Source organism: Aspergillus novofumigatus, assembly GCF_002847465.1.
Source record: "Aspergillus novofumigatus IBT 16806 chromosome Unknown P174scaffold_3, whole genome shotgun sequence".
Taxonomy (NCBI): Eukaryota; Fungi; Ascomycota; class Eurotiomycetes; order Eurotiales; family Aspergillaceae; genus Aspergillus; species Aspergillus novofumigatus.
Window position 1 is genome coordinate 1,474,968 of NW_020194276.1, and position 17,257 is coordinate 1,492,224.

Consider the following 17,257-nt stretch of genomic DNA (forward strand, 5'->3'; position numbering starts at 1 on the left):
CAACTCACGTGCTCTGATACGAATGATCAAATAGACATAGTTTTATTCTGCTCGGTTGTTGCATTTAGCATCGTTATCGATAGATGTATTTACATTAATTAATCATATAGAATGCCCAAAGTTGTCAAAAGCAATGTACAAATCATGTATGGTGCTGAATATGGCAAAATATATCTATGTGTACGGCCGCCATATTCCCAGAAGGAACCACACCAAGCTCTGGTAATTAACAATAGCCGGGTATACTCAGCAATTGTTTGCATTGGCGCTCAAAGTAGAGCACGACGCTCTGCAGGCAAAGGAGGTCGCGCGCTACTACACTGTTGAAGATCTCGGTTTATCTCAAAGCTCTGTTGCAACCAGCTTCCTGCATCTGCAATGGCTTGACTGAGGCTAAAGCTATCTGCACCTGCGATTACCCCTTGTCCGTCCTGGGCGGTGGGCGGGGTCGTTCCTGTCAACGTCATTGGCAAGACACTATTTTGGCTCTGAGGCTGGGAATCACGCAGCATAGACATCTGGGGCCTGGAGTCATCGTCGATGTTCCTCTCGGCATCTGGATTCCTGAGCTCCGAGTGATCCCTTACGCTCGGTGATGGCGCTGAGTGCGTGGATGGCGCAATGCCAGCAGCAAGATTGACATCCTCTGATTTCCTTCTCCCCGAACGACTCTTTGCCGATGAAATAACACGGTAGTTACTCTTCTTCTCTGTACTAAAAGTGAAAGGAGTGACTGCGTCGATGATGCACTGCGTGCTCATCACTGGCAATCCGGTAGCTGGAGGTCCAAATAACTTATTTGTGATCTCTACCTTGCCGGGAGTATTCACTTGGTAGAACGGTGTGATTTCGTTTGCGGGAGATGTATTGAGGCTAGGGGTTCGGTGCAAAGGGAGCTCCTCGGGTTCCGGGCTTTCCAAGTCCTTCTGGAAAGATCTCTGAGCGAGCAAAACAGCTGCCTGCGTGGAAAATTGGGCCTCTGGGATAGTATCACCATCATACTCTGTATCTTCTTTTGACACAGCGATGGTATGCAGCGACGTAACGCAATCCATCATGGCTGAGTTTCCAGGTACTCGTTGGGCAGAATGTAACCTTTCGCTAGTATTGCCCTGCATCGATCTGGCTGCCTTAGGATTCTGGGCTGTATCGATACCGGGAGGATTGGACATCGTGGCATCATCTTTTGTCAGAGTATGTGATGCCTGCGAGCTTTCCGATTGGCAAAGATCCGCTGCGTCTGCGAATGAGACGTTTCGCAGCGCAGACGCTTGAGGCGGACGATCGGCCGTGATATTAGGCGCCTTCTCCCCCTCAGCTACTACTGGCGGCTTTCTCTTGTCCAGGATCATTGGGGAACTGGCATGGTCCTCTCCAGAAGCAGCACGCACCTTCCGCCGACGGTACTCAAACTTAGGTAGTTGTGACGACGACGAAACGATCTGAAGTGAGCTGCTCGTATTTTCGTCAGGAACAGTGCCATGTTTGTTCGAACCGTTTACTGATTGATTATGCATCGATTCCGTTTCATTCTTCTTCGATCCATCCGTGCCAGCAATGGATCCCTGGCGCGAGACCATACGGCCGGGAGATTCCACGCTATTGGACGAATCCATGCTGGAACGACGTTGAGACGGAATTGTATAGCCCAGAAATCGCCGTTTCGATGAGCGAACCGTGGCCGCACGAGCTCTCATATCGGATTGACGACTGGAGACAGTGGTTGTAGGGGATGTGGGAGGATCAACATTCCGGGAATTGATCCAGGCACGATCCTTCCTCAACCAAGGAGCATCATTGCTCACAAACGGGCTCGGTTCTTGATCTTGCCCTTGTAGACCGGATAGCCTTGCCCAAGGTGTTGGCCTCTTCGGAGATTGCTGAGAGGCCATCGAGACCCCGGGTCGTTTCTCAGTCGGTGCTCTCGACGACAATGGGCTTCTCGATTTTGTTCGAAGATCCTCATTGCGAAGAGAGGGTGGAACATGCAAGTGCGAGAGACCGACGGGAGAGTCTGACCCACGGATGTCTTGCAACTCATGGTACCGTCTCCGCTTCCGAGAGTTGGTCTCCTGTATCACAACCTGTTCCACTGCGGCTGTATCCCTCGTCGGCCGACTGTCTTGATGCCCAATGCTAGGCACTCTCCTTCTTGACTTCTTCCAAGGGTTCACCCAGTCCCTGTCGAATGGCCCCCGGAGCGAAGCAGAGAGTATGAATAGCGGAGTGCCATTCAAGTACGACTCTGCGAGCCTCTCAATCCTTTGTCGTCGAGCAGACCACTCCGCTTCGTCTAGGTCTTCATCGGAGCCGAGTACTCCATCGATATCCATGTCGGAAGCGGAAGGCGAGCATATTTCCAGAGAAAGCGGGGAGGTGGGTGGACGAGGTGGCATCTGGTTGAGATGCGGAGGTCATCAACGGAGCTGATCGCTTGAAGTGCTGCTGCAGTTCGGTCCTGCATCTGAGCAACTGAATAGGGAAGCACGTCTGCGTATATTTCCTCATATCTTCTGGACCAGGGTATGGTGGTGCCTCATGGCTGACAGCTGTGAATTGTCCTGGATAAGTTCATTAAGGTCACATGCGAAAAAGTACTTAACGCGTGTAAATAATGCCACAGCAACCAGACATGGCGGCTTATGTAATGCTACCCCTCTCGGTAGTCAAAACACTGACATATAGAGAGGTACCTCTGTAGAGAGGATATCGCAAGAACACCAGAGGTAGCACATTGTGATATTAGAAAAATATAATGGTACCTGGTAAAGATCAATTTACAGCACGGCAATTCTGCCTCAACGGACTTTGCGCTGGCACCATATACCAATATTTGACGAAGGGCTCAAGAGCTGCCCGTTTGCTTACTGCCAACAGATGATGCCTTGCTTCTGCTACAACCAGTAGACGTAGTCCCTCCCCATATTGTATCCACTACGTCGCTGGACCCCTCGCTTCTGGGTCGTTTCAAGGCAGTGTGCACGTATTATCCGTAGACAGATCTTAGTGACTTATTAGTTTCCCGAAAGAGTACCTTAATAGATCCGACGATTGCTTGACAGGCACGTAGCGAGAAGTGGGGATTTGCAGACTCAATGTTATCGCCTATGTAGGTAGAAAGAAGCCCAGCAAGTCTTTCTTGGGAGCAACAAGCATATGCTGAAGGATCAAGATGTTCTAACCACCTCACTACACTGAAATGGGATATTTGTAATTTGCTTCTCGAGCAATGCGTTTCATGATCTGTGAGGAGAGCCTTTGCAGTAATATTAAAGGTCAAAAAACCTGCTGGGGTTGCCCCGACCACCCTTAAACTTATCGATCTCAACCGTGTTCCAGCTCCACTTTCATAACATTATCCTCCGGACTGATAATCAAACATACAGCTTTACTGCTACACTTTTTGATTGCTCAAGAGCAATTTCATACTCAATCTCATTTGAATATGCCCCTTCTTCCGACTTCCGCGGTGGTAATTGGTTGATATTGTTGTGGATCCATCTAATGTTTTGTTTGTATTGCTTACCACTGGTTGTGCAATTCACTGCAGCTTTGTGATTGCGAAACGCGCCTGGCTCGCTCAGCGCAAAACCATCAATAGAAATGGGCAACACACCATGGCTGGACAATCTCTCGGACGACTGGGCCTCGACACCAGGCAGTCCAACCAGCCCCGTTCCTTCTCGATCTCCCAACCACTCCCGCCGTTCTAGTATCCAGAACACTCCAAGTCGCATTCCGATCCCCGCGCGTCGCTTGGCCGAACAACAGTCGCCCGCTGATGGAAAGAAGAAAGTGACTCGACCCTGCCATTTTTACAAGAGAGAGCCCCGACGCCTAAAACTCCCAGAACGCCGAAGACTCCGTCGAAGTTGAGATCACCGGTACCGGACAAAACAAGGAAAAGCCCCAGGCCCAGTCTGCCTTCTGGGCGTAAACAACAGCCGGCCATGGATGCTAGATCGCCGTTGCGGTCTGTCTCTAATGTCTCCAACCAGTCGGGCCAGCAGGATACCGTTCAAGTGAGACCAAAAAAACCGAAGGCGAAGGACACGACACCGGAATGGCGGAAACGACTTGTCCATGGAGAACTGCCTTCTGGCGAGCAGCGCGATTTGTTTGCGCCGATAGGACTGGAAAGCGTTTTCAAGCCTCCAACACCAGGCTCAGATACAAAACAGAAAGATGCCTTCGCAAAGATGAAACCAGCCGATGATATGTGGGATTTTACAAATAACAGCTCCGCGCGCAAACACACCAGAAAGCCCAGCAAGCTTTCGATCGAGACGTCCGGAGCGAATAGCGAAGATTCTCTGGACCAGGATTCTGGGCAGTCAGAAGGAGCAGCGACAGTGCAGCGTGATAACCTAGAACCAATCGGAAGCCCTACACCGTCTTCAAATGGAACTCTGGAGATCAAGAAAGCGCCTGACAAGGACGCACACCATTTCAATAAAAGCGGTCATGGTGCATCCCGGAATGAGAACCAGATACGCACTGCAAGCGGATTGGAGGATCTTCGCAATGAAGGTATTACGCCGATCGTGTTCTCACGGGTCAACACTGTGGAAGGACAGGCAACGTCGGAGGTCATAAAGTCAGCCCTGAAACAAGTGACGAACAAGCTTGAAAGACTTTCGGTGGGTGCACGGGAGCGACCGGATTCTAGAGCCAGCGATAGCGTCTTGCTCCATCAACCAAGTGAGCTCTTGGACTCTCTTCCAGAAGATGACCTACTGGATACCACAAGTCATTCTTTACCTCAGGACCTTTCCACTGGCACTCTGGACTACCGAGGACGCGGCGCCTTTGCGAACCTGCGCGGAGAGCAAAATCTAACCGACGGTCTCTTTCCGCAGCGACGGTTTTCTCCATCCTCCTTTCTCTCTCAACGTCTTTCTCCATATTTGCCCTCAAACTCAAGAATCCGCAGCTCGCCTCCATTTTATAACAAGATCTCTCGTGCTACAGAACCCCCACTTTACCAAGACCTTCTTCTGCGTACGCTAGAGCACCCAGTGGTGACGGCAACCTCATTGCCATGCCCTCTTCTGGGAGCCCTCTCAAACTTTTTGGAAACCATGATACCTTCACCAACAACAGGCTTCTGCGCCGAATGAGCCAGTTTGAAGAAACGTTTGGCGATCTGTCCGAGGAAGACGAGCCGGTTTCGCCTTCCGAAGAGGCCAGGCGTAAAGGAGAGAGCCGAAGTTTCTTGCATGTGAGGCAGGAAACGCCTGGCGATCGCTCCACGAGAAGACAAGAACGTCCACGCTCCCGCAACATGATGAAGCCTAGAATTAGCCGATTTGGTGATGGCGAACTCGATCATTTTGATTTCTCGGACACAAGCCCGTATGAACCCAAATTCTTGAATAATGACGTCGAAGAGTCCAACTTCCACCCCTCTTCTCGCCGAAAACCTTCTGGTAGACGACAACATCCTCGACATAGTGCTTTTGGAAACCACAACCGCGACTCTGAGATACATAGGCCTAGCTCCAGCCGAGCACCAAGAATGAGGCCGCAGCCCAGCGTTGATCAGATGGACAATCCAGACGACTGGGAAAACCAATGGACAAGGGACACCCCAGCCAAGGATCCGAACCCGAAAAGGCGCAGAACCATTCTAAGCCTTGATATCTCGGGAGGTGAAGTTTACGGGGCAACGGAGGGCAACGGTCAGCCGACTGATAATTTGTCCCTACTGCAGAGAAGCTTGATCCAACATGGCATGGATCATGGTAACGAGGACTCACTTCTTCCACAAGAATCCACACCGAGACCCAGAACTCCAACCCCAAGTCAAACAAGGTCGTCGTTGAGGAAGAGATCTTCGTCTAACAGAGACGGTGATTTAAACGCCCGCATAGGCGCAATGTCTCCCCAGGAGGCGAAAATACCGATGGTGAGGGTGACGGGCGTCAATGAACAGATCCGAAAGGGATCAATCACAACGCAAGATTTCTTGAACGAAGCCACGAAAATTATGGACATAATCAGAGCAAAGGGCAAACCCGCTGGCGGCCTCTCGAGCGTCGAGGAGTCTGATTCCGAGGGAGATGATGCCGAGACTTATGAAGATGAGTCGACTCGAGAAGAATTCTCGCGCCCTCCAAGTCGTGAAGGTGTAGATATACGCAAATTACGAGAGCCTAAAGAGCCTAATCCCCGAATCTTGAGCCATCTCAAGAGATTCCAGGAACATGATGACCCGGAATTTGGTGTCAACTCTTCCGTCATGTCTCTGCACCTGGAGAAAGGTGACAGTAAAGGAGGAGAGAACCTTGAGCACCCGAAACGGAAACACCCAAGCAATCCGAATGAGGAACGAAATACTGATGTGGACCCTCCCCTGACGATGGACACCCATGTTTCCTCCAAAAGCCTGAGCTCACGCTCGATACCCACTGCCTCTTCTTTCAGCTCACATGCGAAGGGAGTGTTGTCTTCTGATATTGTATCGCGTTTGATCCCCGAACAGGTGAACGGGTTTACCTATGATCGTTCCAAGCACCAATGGGTCAAAGAGAAGCATGAACAGTCCCAAGAGAAGCCGAAGGGTGACGATAGCGAAGAGGACCCTTTCAAGGATATCCCTGACCTCAGCGTGGATGAACTACAGGAAATGATGAGGGTACACAGTTTATCCTCGCCCGACAAAACAAAAAGTCTTCCGAGTCAAAGAGGGGAAAACCTTGCAAGTTCTGTCGGTACCAGAATATCCGACTCGAAGTCTGGCTCTGGCTCAAAGCCGGCTGTTGTCGAGGCGCCGGCTAGCGGTAGTACTCTTCGTTCCAAGTTGACTCGTTTTACTTCTAGCGCCCCGAATACAGCAACGGGAGCCACTTCATGGGGTACGGACGAGCAGAAAGACACTGAAACTTCAAGTGAAGTCGAGCACGAGATCCAACTCCATGAAGGGCGCTTGTCAAAGCCTCCGCGACATGACCGAGACATTCATCATCAGGCCCGGGTCGTAACAATCAGTTTCTCTTCTCCTCTAGTTTCCCATATTGTCTACAACGATGGCAGCCAAACAGGATCCGTACGTCATGCGGCAAATACGATCGAACAGGGTGCTGGAACTACAGCACAAGGGCCATACGGCCGCCCAGGGCCTAGCCGACCTTCTCAACTTATCGCAAACCGTGGCCCTCCGGGAGGACATACTTTCCTACAGCATTTCCTCTCCAAAACAGAAGATAAGAGTGAGTTCGCGGACAATGATCTAAGCATACTCCGTGGAGACTCCGGGGACATAGAGTCTACTCCTGACAAGGATCATCCAGAGACCTCCATGATGTACCTCACACAAACTGGCTCAGATACAACATATAGTTTCCATCTCAGTCCTCTACCTGACTTCACCGCCGACGGGATTGACCAGCCATTACACCTGGAATTGAGTTACGTCGCTCAGCGCACGCGCTCTACATCCTTGCGCCAAGTCCATGGGACTTTTGCTCTGGCGACTGAGGATCTGGTCAAGCACTTGACCGAAGCAGAACCTTTTGAGCCGTACTGGGATCATGTACGACGCTTGGTCCTTCGAGACAAAGGGCTGATAACGCTACACAAATTGAACGAGTTTTGTCCGCGTCTAGAGGACCTTGACGTCTCGGATAATGAGATAGGCCAGCTGGGTGGTGTGCCCAGGAGTTTGAGGACTCTCAGAATACCACGGAATTGTCTTTCGAACTTGACTGCGTGGGGCCATTTGGTTAACCTACAGTATCTGGATGTATCCAACAACGAGCTGGACAGCCTGAATGGCTTCGGTAGTCTTATTCATCTGAGAGAGCTCAAAGCAGACAGAAACAATATCCGGAATATTGATGGTATACTCGATCTGAACGGCCTTTTGACGTTGAAGCTGAGTAACAACTCACTCGCGGCGATTGATTTTGGCACTGGAGAATTGTGAGTTGATCTGTTATTGTGGCTTTACTGGACGTACCCTGCAATGCTAACTATTGTTTTCTCCCTTTCCGAGCAGGACCCGCTTGCAAGAATTAGACCTGGGTCACAACCGGCTGGTATCCGTTCGGCACCTCGACTCCCTCCCATCCTTGTCAAAGCTTGACCTCAGCTCCAACCAGCTGAAGCAGATCGATGTATCAGCGCCCTTGCGGATGCTACGATCACTGAAGCTTGCAAGTAATCAGCTTGAGACTCTCGATGTCAGCATGTTCCCGTCTTTGAACCTTCTCTATATTGATCAGAATTTTCTGTCTACGGTATTCGGTCTAGAACGGTGCCGCGCCTTGGAGATTCTATCAGTTCGTGAGCAAAAGTCGAGCAGTCAGAAAAATGCATACCTGGACATCGACCTAGGAAAACTCAAAGACATCCGCAAGGTATTTCTTTCTTCGAATAAACTATCAGCGCGGACTCTCTCACCCTCCGCCCCACTCCTGGGCTTACAACTTCTCGACGCTGCCTCATGCAATCTGCAGACTCTACCTGCAGATTTCTCCTCGAACTTCCCCAACCTGAAAGTTCTGAACCTCAACTTCAATTCGTTAAGCAGTATCACTGAATTGGTGGGCTTGAACTGCCTTTCCCGGCTGGTTATTGCTGGCAATTCTATTGTACGAATGAGAAAGCTATGCCAGGTTCTGAGTCGCATCGGACGAACCAAGCAAGGACAAGGTTGCTCTCTTCACAAGGTCGATCTCAGGGGAAATCCCCTCACATTGCGGTTCTATCCACCGGCTCTGACTGGGAACGGCAAAGGTGCTGACAAAAGGAGGATAAGAGCAATCCCGGAAGAACGCAAGAAGACAAAGGGTGGCTTAGATCTTACCTCTGCCCTAGCTGATGTAGGGCCACGTGAGACTGATATACGTCCCACGCTTTGGGAGACACCTGCCGAAACAGAGCTGGACATCGACGATCCATACACTCTGCCAACTGCAGATGCGCAGGCAGACCAGAAATACCTATCCCATCTGGATGATGCGACACGTCTTCGTCGCAGAATATTTGAGCTCATGCTGTACGCCGGAACCGGCGGTTCGATCAAGCTCCTGGACGGATTGGAATTTCGACCTGTACTAACCGAAGGTTCTGATATGGATCATGCATGGTCGAAACTGGAGCAACTCGGTGTGCTGAAGAAAAAGGCTATCACCCAATAATAATTTTCTTTCTCTTCCCAGTTGCTGTCAAAATCCTGGCAACAATCATTTTGTCTTGGGGTCCGTTGGTTATCTGTTATATTGCAGGAACGGAGTTTGGCAATTGCATTCACGGCGTGACTACTCTGAGCGTATTATTACATCGACCTCTTTTCTATTCCTCCGTTTTCATTGTTTCCATGTTGGAGTACTTAATTTCTTCCGATGAGGGTTCGGCGTTATATGGCGGCAGACATTTGCATATTTGGAGTTCAGGTTCATGAGGAATCGTTGAGCGATACCATTTAGCATTAATGACAAACAAGCATATTTTCATCTTTGACAGATCTGTATTCGTCAGTCAATCCTTGATTACCCTCAACATGGTCCATTGCAATGTTGCATGTTCTTGCTCCAGCTGCTCCCGATTATGCTGTGCCACGTTGTTGAGGCGTCTATTTCGATCCTCAGCTCGTGTCACAGACGATATCGAAATGTGTTACTGGTCCTGACTGATGAACATGGCTACAGTTGGCATTCAGTCATTATTATTTGTCAAGCCAGTAGGAGTCAAGTCGAGACAAACGAGTATCCATCTCGACTCCTCCAAGGACTTTTTTTAAGCTCCTAAGAACAAATGCACAGTACAGCGCGCCTTGATCGGTACCATTGCTAAGCTCTCCCTTGCATCATGACGGCGTTCTTTCGCCTAAAAAGCACACCTAGAATTCCGTCTCGAGGCTCTTGAGCTGCGTAGCAAACGTCTTTCGAACCCATTCCATGTACGCTTTCCACTTGTGATGATCACCAGAGACCTCAGCATTGGGAAACGCCTTGCTTAGCTCTCGCGTCACCTTGAGGATACCCATGGAGGCCTCCTGTGCTTTCTCGAGTTCCTGCTTCACTGCATTATCCTTGGGCTTGAAGGACAATACGGCAGAGTAACGTTCCGAAAGTTGGTCGAGGTAGCGTTGTGTTTCATCTGGTGCGATTGGGATGAGTTTCGAGGTCATCAGATTGCATATGGTGCGGATGTCTTGCTCGTCCTCGAGTCCAGCTAGGATACGGTCAAAAAACTCGGAAACATGCGCGACAGAGAACGCGGTGTCCAACGACGCGTAGAGTGTTTCGTAGGCGCTCTAATGGATGTTAGTTCGGTGAAGCTGAAACGACGCATCAATATGCAGGACGGGCACATCACGTACCTTACGCAGCTCTAGGCCATCGTCAACCTTGTGCTTGAATGGACCCATCTGGACCTCGCGGATTAGTTCAGGTTTGACCTGGGTGTCGCCAAAGACCGCCGGAAGCAGTTCGCTAAGGTGAGGCAGAATGATATTCATCTTGTTGTGGATGGCGGAATTGAGCGTTGTCAGAGCGAGGCGGTGGTTGCCAAGATCACGGTCACTGAGCATGTTGACCAGAAGCGGGACAATCAGAGGTCTCAATACATCGTTGTAACTGCCCCGCGAATCTGTAAGAGTGTAACGGAATGCAGATATGACAACACCTCGAATGTTTGGATCGGAACTGGAGAGATAATCCTAGAGAGATGAAATCAGAAAAGGGGAAAGAGATGCGGACAAGGACTCAAAGCTACCTGGAAATGCGGGATGTAAGCCACCGGATCAATCAATGCCAGGCGACCTATGCATTCTGCTCCCACGGCACGATTGTCCTCTTCTTCCGACACCAGAAGGAGAGCCTGCCATAACTTGACAGCAATAGGAGCTACATCAGGGCGAACAATCTCGGGATGTTGGAGTAATTCCTTAACGGAGTGCAGAAGCAGATAGCTTCGAGGGTTTGATTTCGTAAGGCCATCCAGGATGATCGGCATGTATGTCTTCACGTTACCTGCGGCTGCGTTCCCGAGAGCAGTAGCAGCAGCCAGCCTGACCTTATCAGACTTTGAATCGAAGTGGGTGATAAAAAGATCTGGAGTTAAAGAGCACGCGGAGCCCATACGGAGACCGATCTCACCAATGATGGCGAGTGCAAGGCATTTCCGTTGAGCATCCTGCGCAGTTTGCAATTCGGTCAAGAAGTCCTCCATCCTAACGCCTAATTTGGGACCGCCATGGACAAGCAGAGTTCCAATCGCTCTACCAACCACGGAGGTGTCGCCGTTGATACCCACGTCCCGGAGAAGCTTCTGCATCAATTCAGCTCCAGCACCTTCCTCTCCGATAACCTTCACCAGGAGAAGTAATGCCTTGAGCACCGTGCCAACGAGTGGAGCGAGCACAATAGAGCATAGACCAGAGACCAAGCTTTCATTGACAAGAAGCTGGGCATTACCCGGGATGAGCTTTGCCAATATAATGAGGGAGGGTGCAAGAAAATGAAAGTCATCAGCGCTGATTAAAGGTAGAAGGCAGTCCTCCAGCTCCTTCATTGTCTTTCCGTCATAATGGATCCTTGTACTGGGGTTCATGGCTAAGCTACGCAAAGTTTCCAGGCTCGCACCACGCAGAACCCGGTCCGACTTGCGTAGCTGGGCACCAAGTTCCACAGTCACCTCACTGACCCAAGCTGCGGTAACGTCTGTTTCCTTCGTGCAGAGGACAGCTACATCATCCACGGCACGGACAGAGGCAAGACGTGTAGTTTCATTCCTCAAGCGATCTACCAAGACAGAAAGGCCCTTTGATCGCCGATCTGACGACAGGAAATCAGCGCCCTTCTCCCCAGACGTACGTGCCAGAAGGACACCAAAGACATGAATGGCTCGCTGCCGAACTTCAAGGTCGGCACTCGTATCTGTGATACGGGAGAGGATCTCATCGTACAGCTTCTCTAATTGCGACGCGAGATCACGAGAATTTGCGGAGACACGAGGTGGGGTCAGAGCTTTGATGATTTGCTCGACAGCTCCAAGAGCTTCGCTGCTGACCTTGTAGTTCCGGTCGTTGACAGCACCGATCACGCCCGGAATCAACGCAATCAGGAAGGGCAGAAGTGCATCTGATGTGTGAGTTTCGGCAATGGCAGCGATGAGGCTCAGTGTTTCGGTTTGTAGGGTTCCGGCACTGACAGCGGGGCCAGCGGTCGCAGTCGCGCTGCCTGTAGATGAAGACTTCAGGACATCAGCAATGGGATCTTCGATCTGCTGCAGATGATCTGCTAGACCCCCATAGCGCACGAGAGCTAAGCTCTTCAGTAGGACAATGATAGCTTGTTTCAAAGGCACCGTAGCCGACTTCCACATCTTCACCAAACTCTGGACGATAACTGGAACCGACCTGCTTAGCTCAGCCTGAGGACCGGTCTTAGGCGACGATGGAGTGATAACTGGCGTGCTGATTGCGGAAGAAGTACCAATACTGGGCTCAAAATCAATCATACTAGCATCGCTGTCTTGTCGTCTCCTCTTTCTCGAATTTTTCGATCCTCCGACTGATTCAAGAAACCCATTAGAGGTTATAATCATAGCTCCTTCACTGGTCTTTCGGACGAGAGCAGTCATGGTTGAGACGACCTCAAGCTTCACACTCTCTTCTCTCTCCTTCTTGAACCGAGCAATGAGAGCGGGAGCAATTTGCTGATACAAAGACGTGTCGTCCAAAGTCCGAGTACGCCCATAAGTTGAGATGACAGTGTAAAGCAACTTTGCTGCGCAGCGTCGAACCTTCCAGCTCATATCATCGATATCACTGTAGCCTCCTTCATCTTCAAAGTCACCGAATTCGTCGTCTTCCAAGTCGGGCTCCTCTGTTGCGTCATCCTCGGAGCCATCATCCTGAGTGCCTCCCATTTCCTCATCGTCTTCGACATCGGCCACATTAGGATCGTACTTGAGGAAGCGAAGGGAGGATTTGACGGCGTTGGCCAGGTAAGGTTGCATTTGCTGACTGCAGGAGCTTATGAGAGTTTCCAGCGTCACTAGAGCTGTCTCGCGGAGCTCATCCGCCTGGGGGTCGTGCTCCTCATCGTGGGAATAGTCGGACATCGAGTCGGAGGACATCTGTCTAGCTGATTGTGCTTGCACAATATAGAACGGGATGATGTGCCGTAGCCGAATCAATGAGGAAAACGAGAGCGAGATCGTTGTTGCGATCTACGGCAATACAACTGGAGCTGGAGAAGCTTCCCCAATGATGTTAGTAGCAGCCCCGCGCTAGTCCCAAAACACCTCGGAGGCGAAGTAGCGCCGAATGCCCGGGCTTGGCATCAAAGGCTGTAGAATCCCCCAGGTTGGTCACTGCTGTAGAAAATCAAATAGATCAAGAGACTGAGATGATTTTGATTGAGATTGTTGCTTTGATGCAAGAAGAGCCTGTAGTCCGCCTTGCTTTCTCGCTTTCGCACGTTTCTTGCTACTGGCGTTGTCGGCTGTTTTACTGCTTCGGTCCGCCTCACCAGATTGTGCAGCTGGAGAAACGGATTTTGCAGTGGTAGATGTTGTGGACTGAGTAGTAGAAACAGGAGCCGCTGTTGTGTCAGGCTTAGACGTTATATTGGGGCGTGCTGCTGGTTTAACTGTTCTTCGATGGCAACGAAGACATTTGTAGACCGTAGCTCCTAGAGCGGAAGCTTTCTTGGAAGCAGAAGAACTAGATGATTTTGCTTTTCTCTTTCTAATTTCAATAGTTTTGGTCCTCTCAGGTTTTCTGATACTACCACATGCACCACATGCGAAGTCAAGTTGCCGTTGAGTCAGAGGTTTGAACTCGTCATGAAGAATTCGATTATGGACCATTAACAAGTGAGATGCTGTCGAAAGGCTGAGCGAGTCCAGCATGCAGGCAGAGTCCTTGAGAAAATTCAAGCGAGGAGTATGATCACTGATAGGCATATTGTCAAGAGTAAAAGGGCTTCTTCAGATATGCGAATAGAGGTTCTTGTGAATATCAGCCCATAGGGAAGGAAGTAATAGTTGGTTTTCTTGTTCTGTTGTGCCACAGGAAAAAGTGACGGAGAACGGGATTCTCACAACCCCAACTAAATCTTCCTCATCCGTTAAACATTCATTCACTTCTGAGTAAATCACGCTGCAAACCTCCTTCTACTCGCCTCCCTGAATCACTCACTTTCCTCTCTTTTTCCATATCTCTTCATCCCCCCGACTTGCTTTTGCTTTATTTCCTTCTTCCATCTCCCTCTTTCTCCATCTCCATTTCCTTTCACCATTTGCCTCCATCTTTGCACGTTTTTGAATCATAGCATACGGCGTTTGTCTATCTCAAATTCTGTCTCTTCTGGCGCTATCCAAAATAATGGAAATGTCTACAGCGAATCCTGCCCCGCTCAGGGTCGCTTTTGAGGGTTGCGTAAGTTTCGCGCCTATTCTCCAAATCTGAAGCCTACCTACTCATGCTAAAACAATGTTAGGGGCACGGTCGACTTGATGACATCTACGACTCTGTCGCAAGGTCAGCTACTCGCAGGGGCTGGGATGGCGTCGATCTGGTGGTGATCGGAGGTGACTTTCAAGTAAGACTGATTCCTAACTCAAGTCTCCGTTCTGCCTCTAACTTTCCAAACCAGGCCGTCCGCAACTCAAACGATCTCGCTTGTATGTCAGTGCCTCAGAAATACAAGGAGATTGGCGACTTCCATGAATACTACAGCGGAAAGAAGACCGCCCCTTACTTAACTGTCTTCATTGGGGGTAACCATGAAGCAAGCAACTACCTGTTCGAGCTTTACTACGGTGGTTGGGTGGCACCCAACATCTATTACTTGGGGGCAGCAAATGTCATCCGTTGTGGCCCTCTTCGCATTGCAGGCTTGTCTGGCATATGGAAAGGCTACGACTACCGAAAGCCACATTTTGAGCGTCTCCCCTACAACAATGATGACGTGCAGAGCATTTATCATGTGAGAGAGTTAGATGTACGCAAGCTTCTGCAAATTCGTACTCAGGTCGATCTTGGCTTGTCCCATGACTGGCCCAACCGAGTGGAGCTTTGCGGTGACCACGAGACGCTTTTCGCAAAGAAGCACGGCTTCCGAGAGGATTCCAACAATGGCCGACTTGGAAGCATTGCCGCCAGATTTGTTCTTGACCGTCTGCGCCCTGCCTTCTGGTTCTCAGCCCACTTGCATGTGAAATTTAATGCAGTGGTTCAGCATGGGGACAACTTGCAGCCAGACTCTCTCGGCCCAACAAGACATATTGCGTCTTCTCAGAGAACCCCTTCCAACACATCTACTCTCACAACCTCTTTTGGGATGGACGGTGCCGTTGTCACCTCGCTCGTACTCGGTGATGAAGACTTGCCGACCGAGCAGGCCCAGGTTCCACATGATCTTGCTGAGAACAACGGGCATGCCGCCACCACCCATGGAGAAGACGAGCGCCTCGAAGAGCCTCCAAGGGAACTACCTGCCGCTCAAGACACCCAACAGAGCGACCCCGTTGGCTTGTCCCGTACCAGTTCACCGCTTAAACGCGTTCACGACGATAACCAAACCCGAATTTCGGCGTGGAATAACTTCCATGCAGTGGCTGCGAGAGACGAAGCAGCGGAAGACGCTCGTCGCTTGGAAGAACCACAAGACAATTCAGCTTCACAACTGCCACATAGTCTTACTTGGCGCAAGATAAGCGTTGACGAGGATGATCCGGTGCGAAAGGTCACGAAAGTTGAGAAACCCGCTGACGAGAACGAATCGGAAACCAAGAAGCAAAAAACAGGCCATGCCGTGAGCGCTACAAAGAATTCCGACGAGATCCCGCTCGACCTCGATAGTGATTCCGATCAGGAAATATCTACGACGACTGAGACCCAGGGAGCAACTCAGAAGCAGGTCACAGTTGTTGCCCAGCCCGCCACCCCAGGTGTTACTGGCGATGGTGCACCAAAGCCTTCAGGCACCACCCAACAGGACAAGCCTCAGGTTGGAACTCTAGTCTCTCAAGACGTTCGTAGTCTACTCCCTACCAGCTTCTCTCGACCTGAAGGTTTTGTGTCTCAGGACGTTCGCAACCAACTTCCCGCTAGCTTTTCTCGGGTGGACGGTCCAGTCTCCCAGGATGTTCGCAACCAGCTCCCTTCAAGCTTCTCACGTCCCCAAGCCACCCCAAAACCCGACCCGTCCGTCAGTGAAGTTGTTCCAGAAACAATTACCAACAAGACCACACAATTCCTCGCATTGGACAAGTGTGAGCCAAAGCGCCATTTCCTCGAATTGCTCGAGATTCCGATTGTTTCTGAGCAGAATGGTAGCCAATGCGCTCGTCCTTTCCGCCTTGAATATGACAAAGAATGGCTGGCTATCACTCGCGTCTTCGCCGACGAGCTGCAGCTGGGAGATCCCGCCGTTCAAATGCAGCCGGACCGTGGCCAAGCATTCTACAAGCCCCTTATTGAAGAGGCGGAGCAGTGGGTTGAAGAAAACGTCGTCAAGGCTGGCAAGATGATGGTTCCAGAGAACTTCACCCCCACTGCACCTTTCTTCGATCCCACCGTCCCGATCACGACCGACGAGTCGCCCCCTGAATTCACCAACCCTCAGACTGCTCAGTTCTGCGAACTCATCGGAATCGAAAACAAGTTCCACCTGTCGGACGAAGAACGTCAAGCAAGGGTTGAGGCTGGCCCTCGTCCCAACAAGCCCAAGCCCGAAGGTGGATGGAACCGTGGCCGCCGTCGTAACTACAACAATAACAACCGCGGCGGCGGTAGTCAGTGGCGCGGAAGGGAGCAGGGCGCGGTCAGGGACGAGGTGGTGGGAATCAGCGCTGGTAAATTGACATCTGACGGTTTCGCAGTACACATGTTTTTTTTTTCTCTAACCTCACGGCCAAATTTGTGTTGATCAAGGACTTGCCCGTCATGTATGAGGACTGGGATGGGATGGCTGTAATGGCCTGGAACGTTCACTGGGTATCTGATTGATAGCTTAGGTGTTCCAATGGGATGGCGCGGCTATCGGTGGGATTTACTGGCTTTGTTGTTCATATTGAAATGATTTTATGAGAATGGTGTGCAAAATGGCTCCTAGCTTATTGATAACTGAATTGATGAGTTTAAAAGCAATTCATGTTTCAGATGGTCATCTTATTTTCGAAATCGGAGAGTGAACAATCACGCGTTAGTAATCCATGGATGATTTTACACACATTAGAGGCCATTCTATATCGCGTTGCGCACAAAGTGATTCTGAAATGCTCTTGACTAGTTACA

General features: G+C 50.4%; 5 protein-coding genes across 5 annotated transcripts; 2 read left to right on the plus strand and 3 right to left on the minus strand.

The window, feature by feature from the left end:
• Positions 1–113: 113 nt before the first annotated feature.
• Positions 114–2,561, minus strand: P174DRAFT_439925 (uncharacterized protein). Its single transcript, XM_024826928.1, has one exon. The coding sequence runs from the start codon at positions 2,394–2,396 to the stop codon at positions 270–272; it is 2,127 nt and encodes a 708-aa protein (XP_024683899.1). The 5' UTR covers positions 2,397–2,561; the 3' UTR covers positions 114–269.
• Positions 2,562–3,950: 1,389 nt separating this feature from the next.
• Positions 3,951–9,449, plus strand: P174DRAFT_449754 (uncharacterized protein; the record flags this gene model as incomplete). The annotated part of the gene is made up of 3 exons (XM_024828875.1): positions 3,951–4,864; positions 4,972–7,923; positions 8,000–9,449. The coding sequence occupies 3 exons, from the start codon at positions 3,951–3,953 to the stop codon at positions 9,141–9,143; spliced, it is 5,010 nt and encodes a 1,669-aa protein (XP_024683900.1). The 3' UTR covers positions 9,144–9,449.
• Positions 9,450–9,634: 185 nt separating this feature from the next.
• canA (putative cullin binding protein CanA) lies at positions 9,635–13,287 on the minus strand. Its single transcript, XM_024826929.1, has 3 exons — positions 10,723–13,287; positions 10,328–10,666; positions 9,635–10,261 (listed from the first exon to the last, which is right to left on the minus strand). The coding sequence occupies exons 1-3, from the start codon at positions 13,072–13,074 to the stop codon at positions 9,845–9,847; spliced, it is 3,108 nt and encodes a 1,035-aa protein (XP_024683901.1). The 5' UTR covers positions 13,075–13,287; the 3' UTR covers positions 9,635–9,844.
• Positions 13,222–14,011, minus strand: P174DRAFT_439928 (ribonuclease P Rpr2/Rpp21/SNM1 subunit). The gene has a single exon (XM_024826930.1). It carries the CDS (start codon positions 13,918–13,920, stop codon positions 13,324–13,326), a length of 597 nt encoding a protein of 198 aa, XP_024683902.1. The 5' UTR covers positions 13,921–14,011; the 3' UTR covers positions 13,222–13,323.
• Positions 14,012–14,108: 97 nt separating this feature from the next.
• P174DRAFT_502688 (RNA lariat debranching enzyme) lies at positions 14,109–17,073 on the plus strand. Its single transcript, XM_024831109.1, has 3 exons — positions 14,109–14,395; positions 14,457–14,558; positions 14,613–17,073. The coding sequence occupies exons 1-3, from the start codon at positions 14,342–14,344 to the stop codon at positions 16,887–16,889; spliced, it is 2,433 nt and encodes an 810-aa protein (XP_024683903.1). The 5' UTR covers positions 14,109–14,341; the 3' UTR covers positions 16,890–17,073.
• The last annotated feature ends 184 nt before the right edge of the window (positions 17,074–17,257 follow it).

What these genes read in the sequence shown, in the direction of transcription:
- P174DRAFT_439925 (XM_024826928.1), bottom strand. Translation starts at nt 2,396, where the DNA reads ATGCCACCTCGTCCACCCACCTCCCCGCTTTCTCTGGAAATATGCTCG.
- canA (XM_024826929.1), bottom strand. Translation starts at nt 13,074, where the DNA reads ATGTCCGACTATTCCCACGATGAGGAGCACGACCCCCAGGCGGATGAG. An exon ending in CTTACATCCCGCATTTCCAG is followed by an intron (nt 10,667 to 10,722) that starts GTAGCTTTGAGT and finishes TCATCTCTCTAG; the next exon opens with GATTATCTCTCCAGTTCCGA. An exon ending in ATGGCCTAGAGCTGCGTAAG is followed by an intron (nt 10,262 to 10,327) that starts GTACGTGATGTG and finishes AACATCCATTAG; the next exon opens with AGCGCCTACGAAACACTCTA.
- P174DRAFT_439928 (XM_024826930.1), bottom strand. Translation starts at nt 13,920, where the DNA reads ATGCCTATCAGTGATCATACTCCTCGCTTGAATTTTCTCAAGGACTCT.
- P174DRAFT_502688 (XM_024831109.1), top strand. Translation starts at nt 14,342, where the DNA reads ATGGAAATGTCTACAGCGAATCCTGCCCCGCTCAGGGTCGCTTTTGAG. An exon ending in GGGTCGCTTTTGAGGGTTGC is followed by an intron (nt 14,396 to 14,456) that starts GTAAGTTTCGCG and finishes AAACAATGTTAG; the next exon opens with GGGCACGGTCGACTTGATGA. An exon ending in TGATCGGAGGTGACTTTCAA is followed by an intron (nt 14,559 to 14,612) that starts GTAAGACTGATT and finishes TTTCCAAACCAG; the next exon opens with GCCGTCCGCAACTCAAACGA.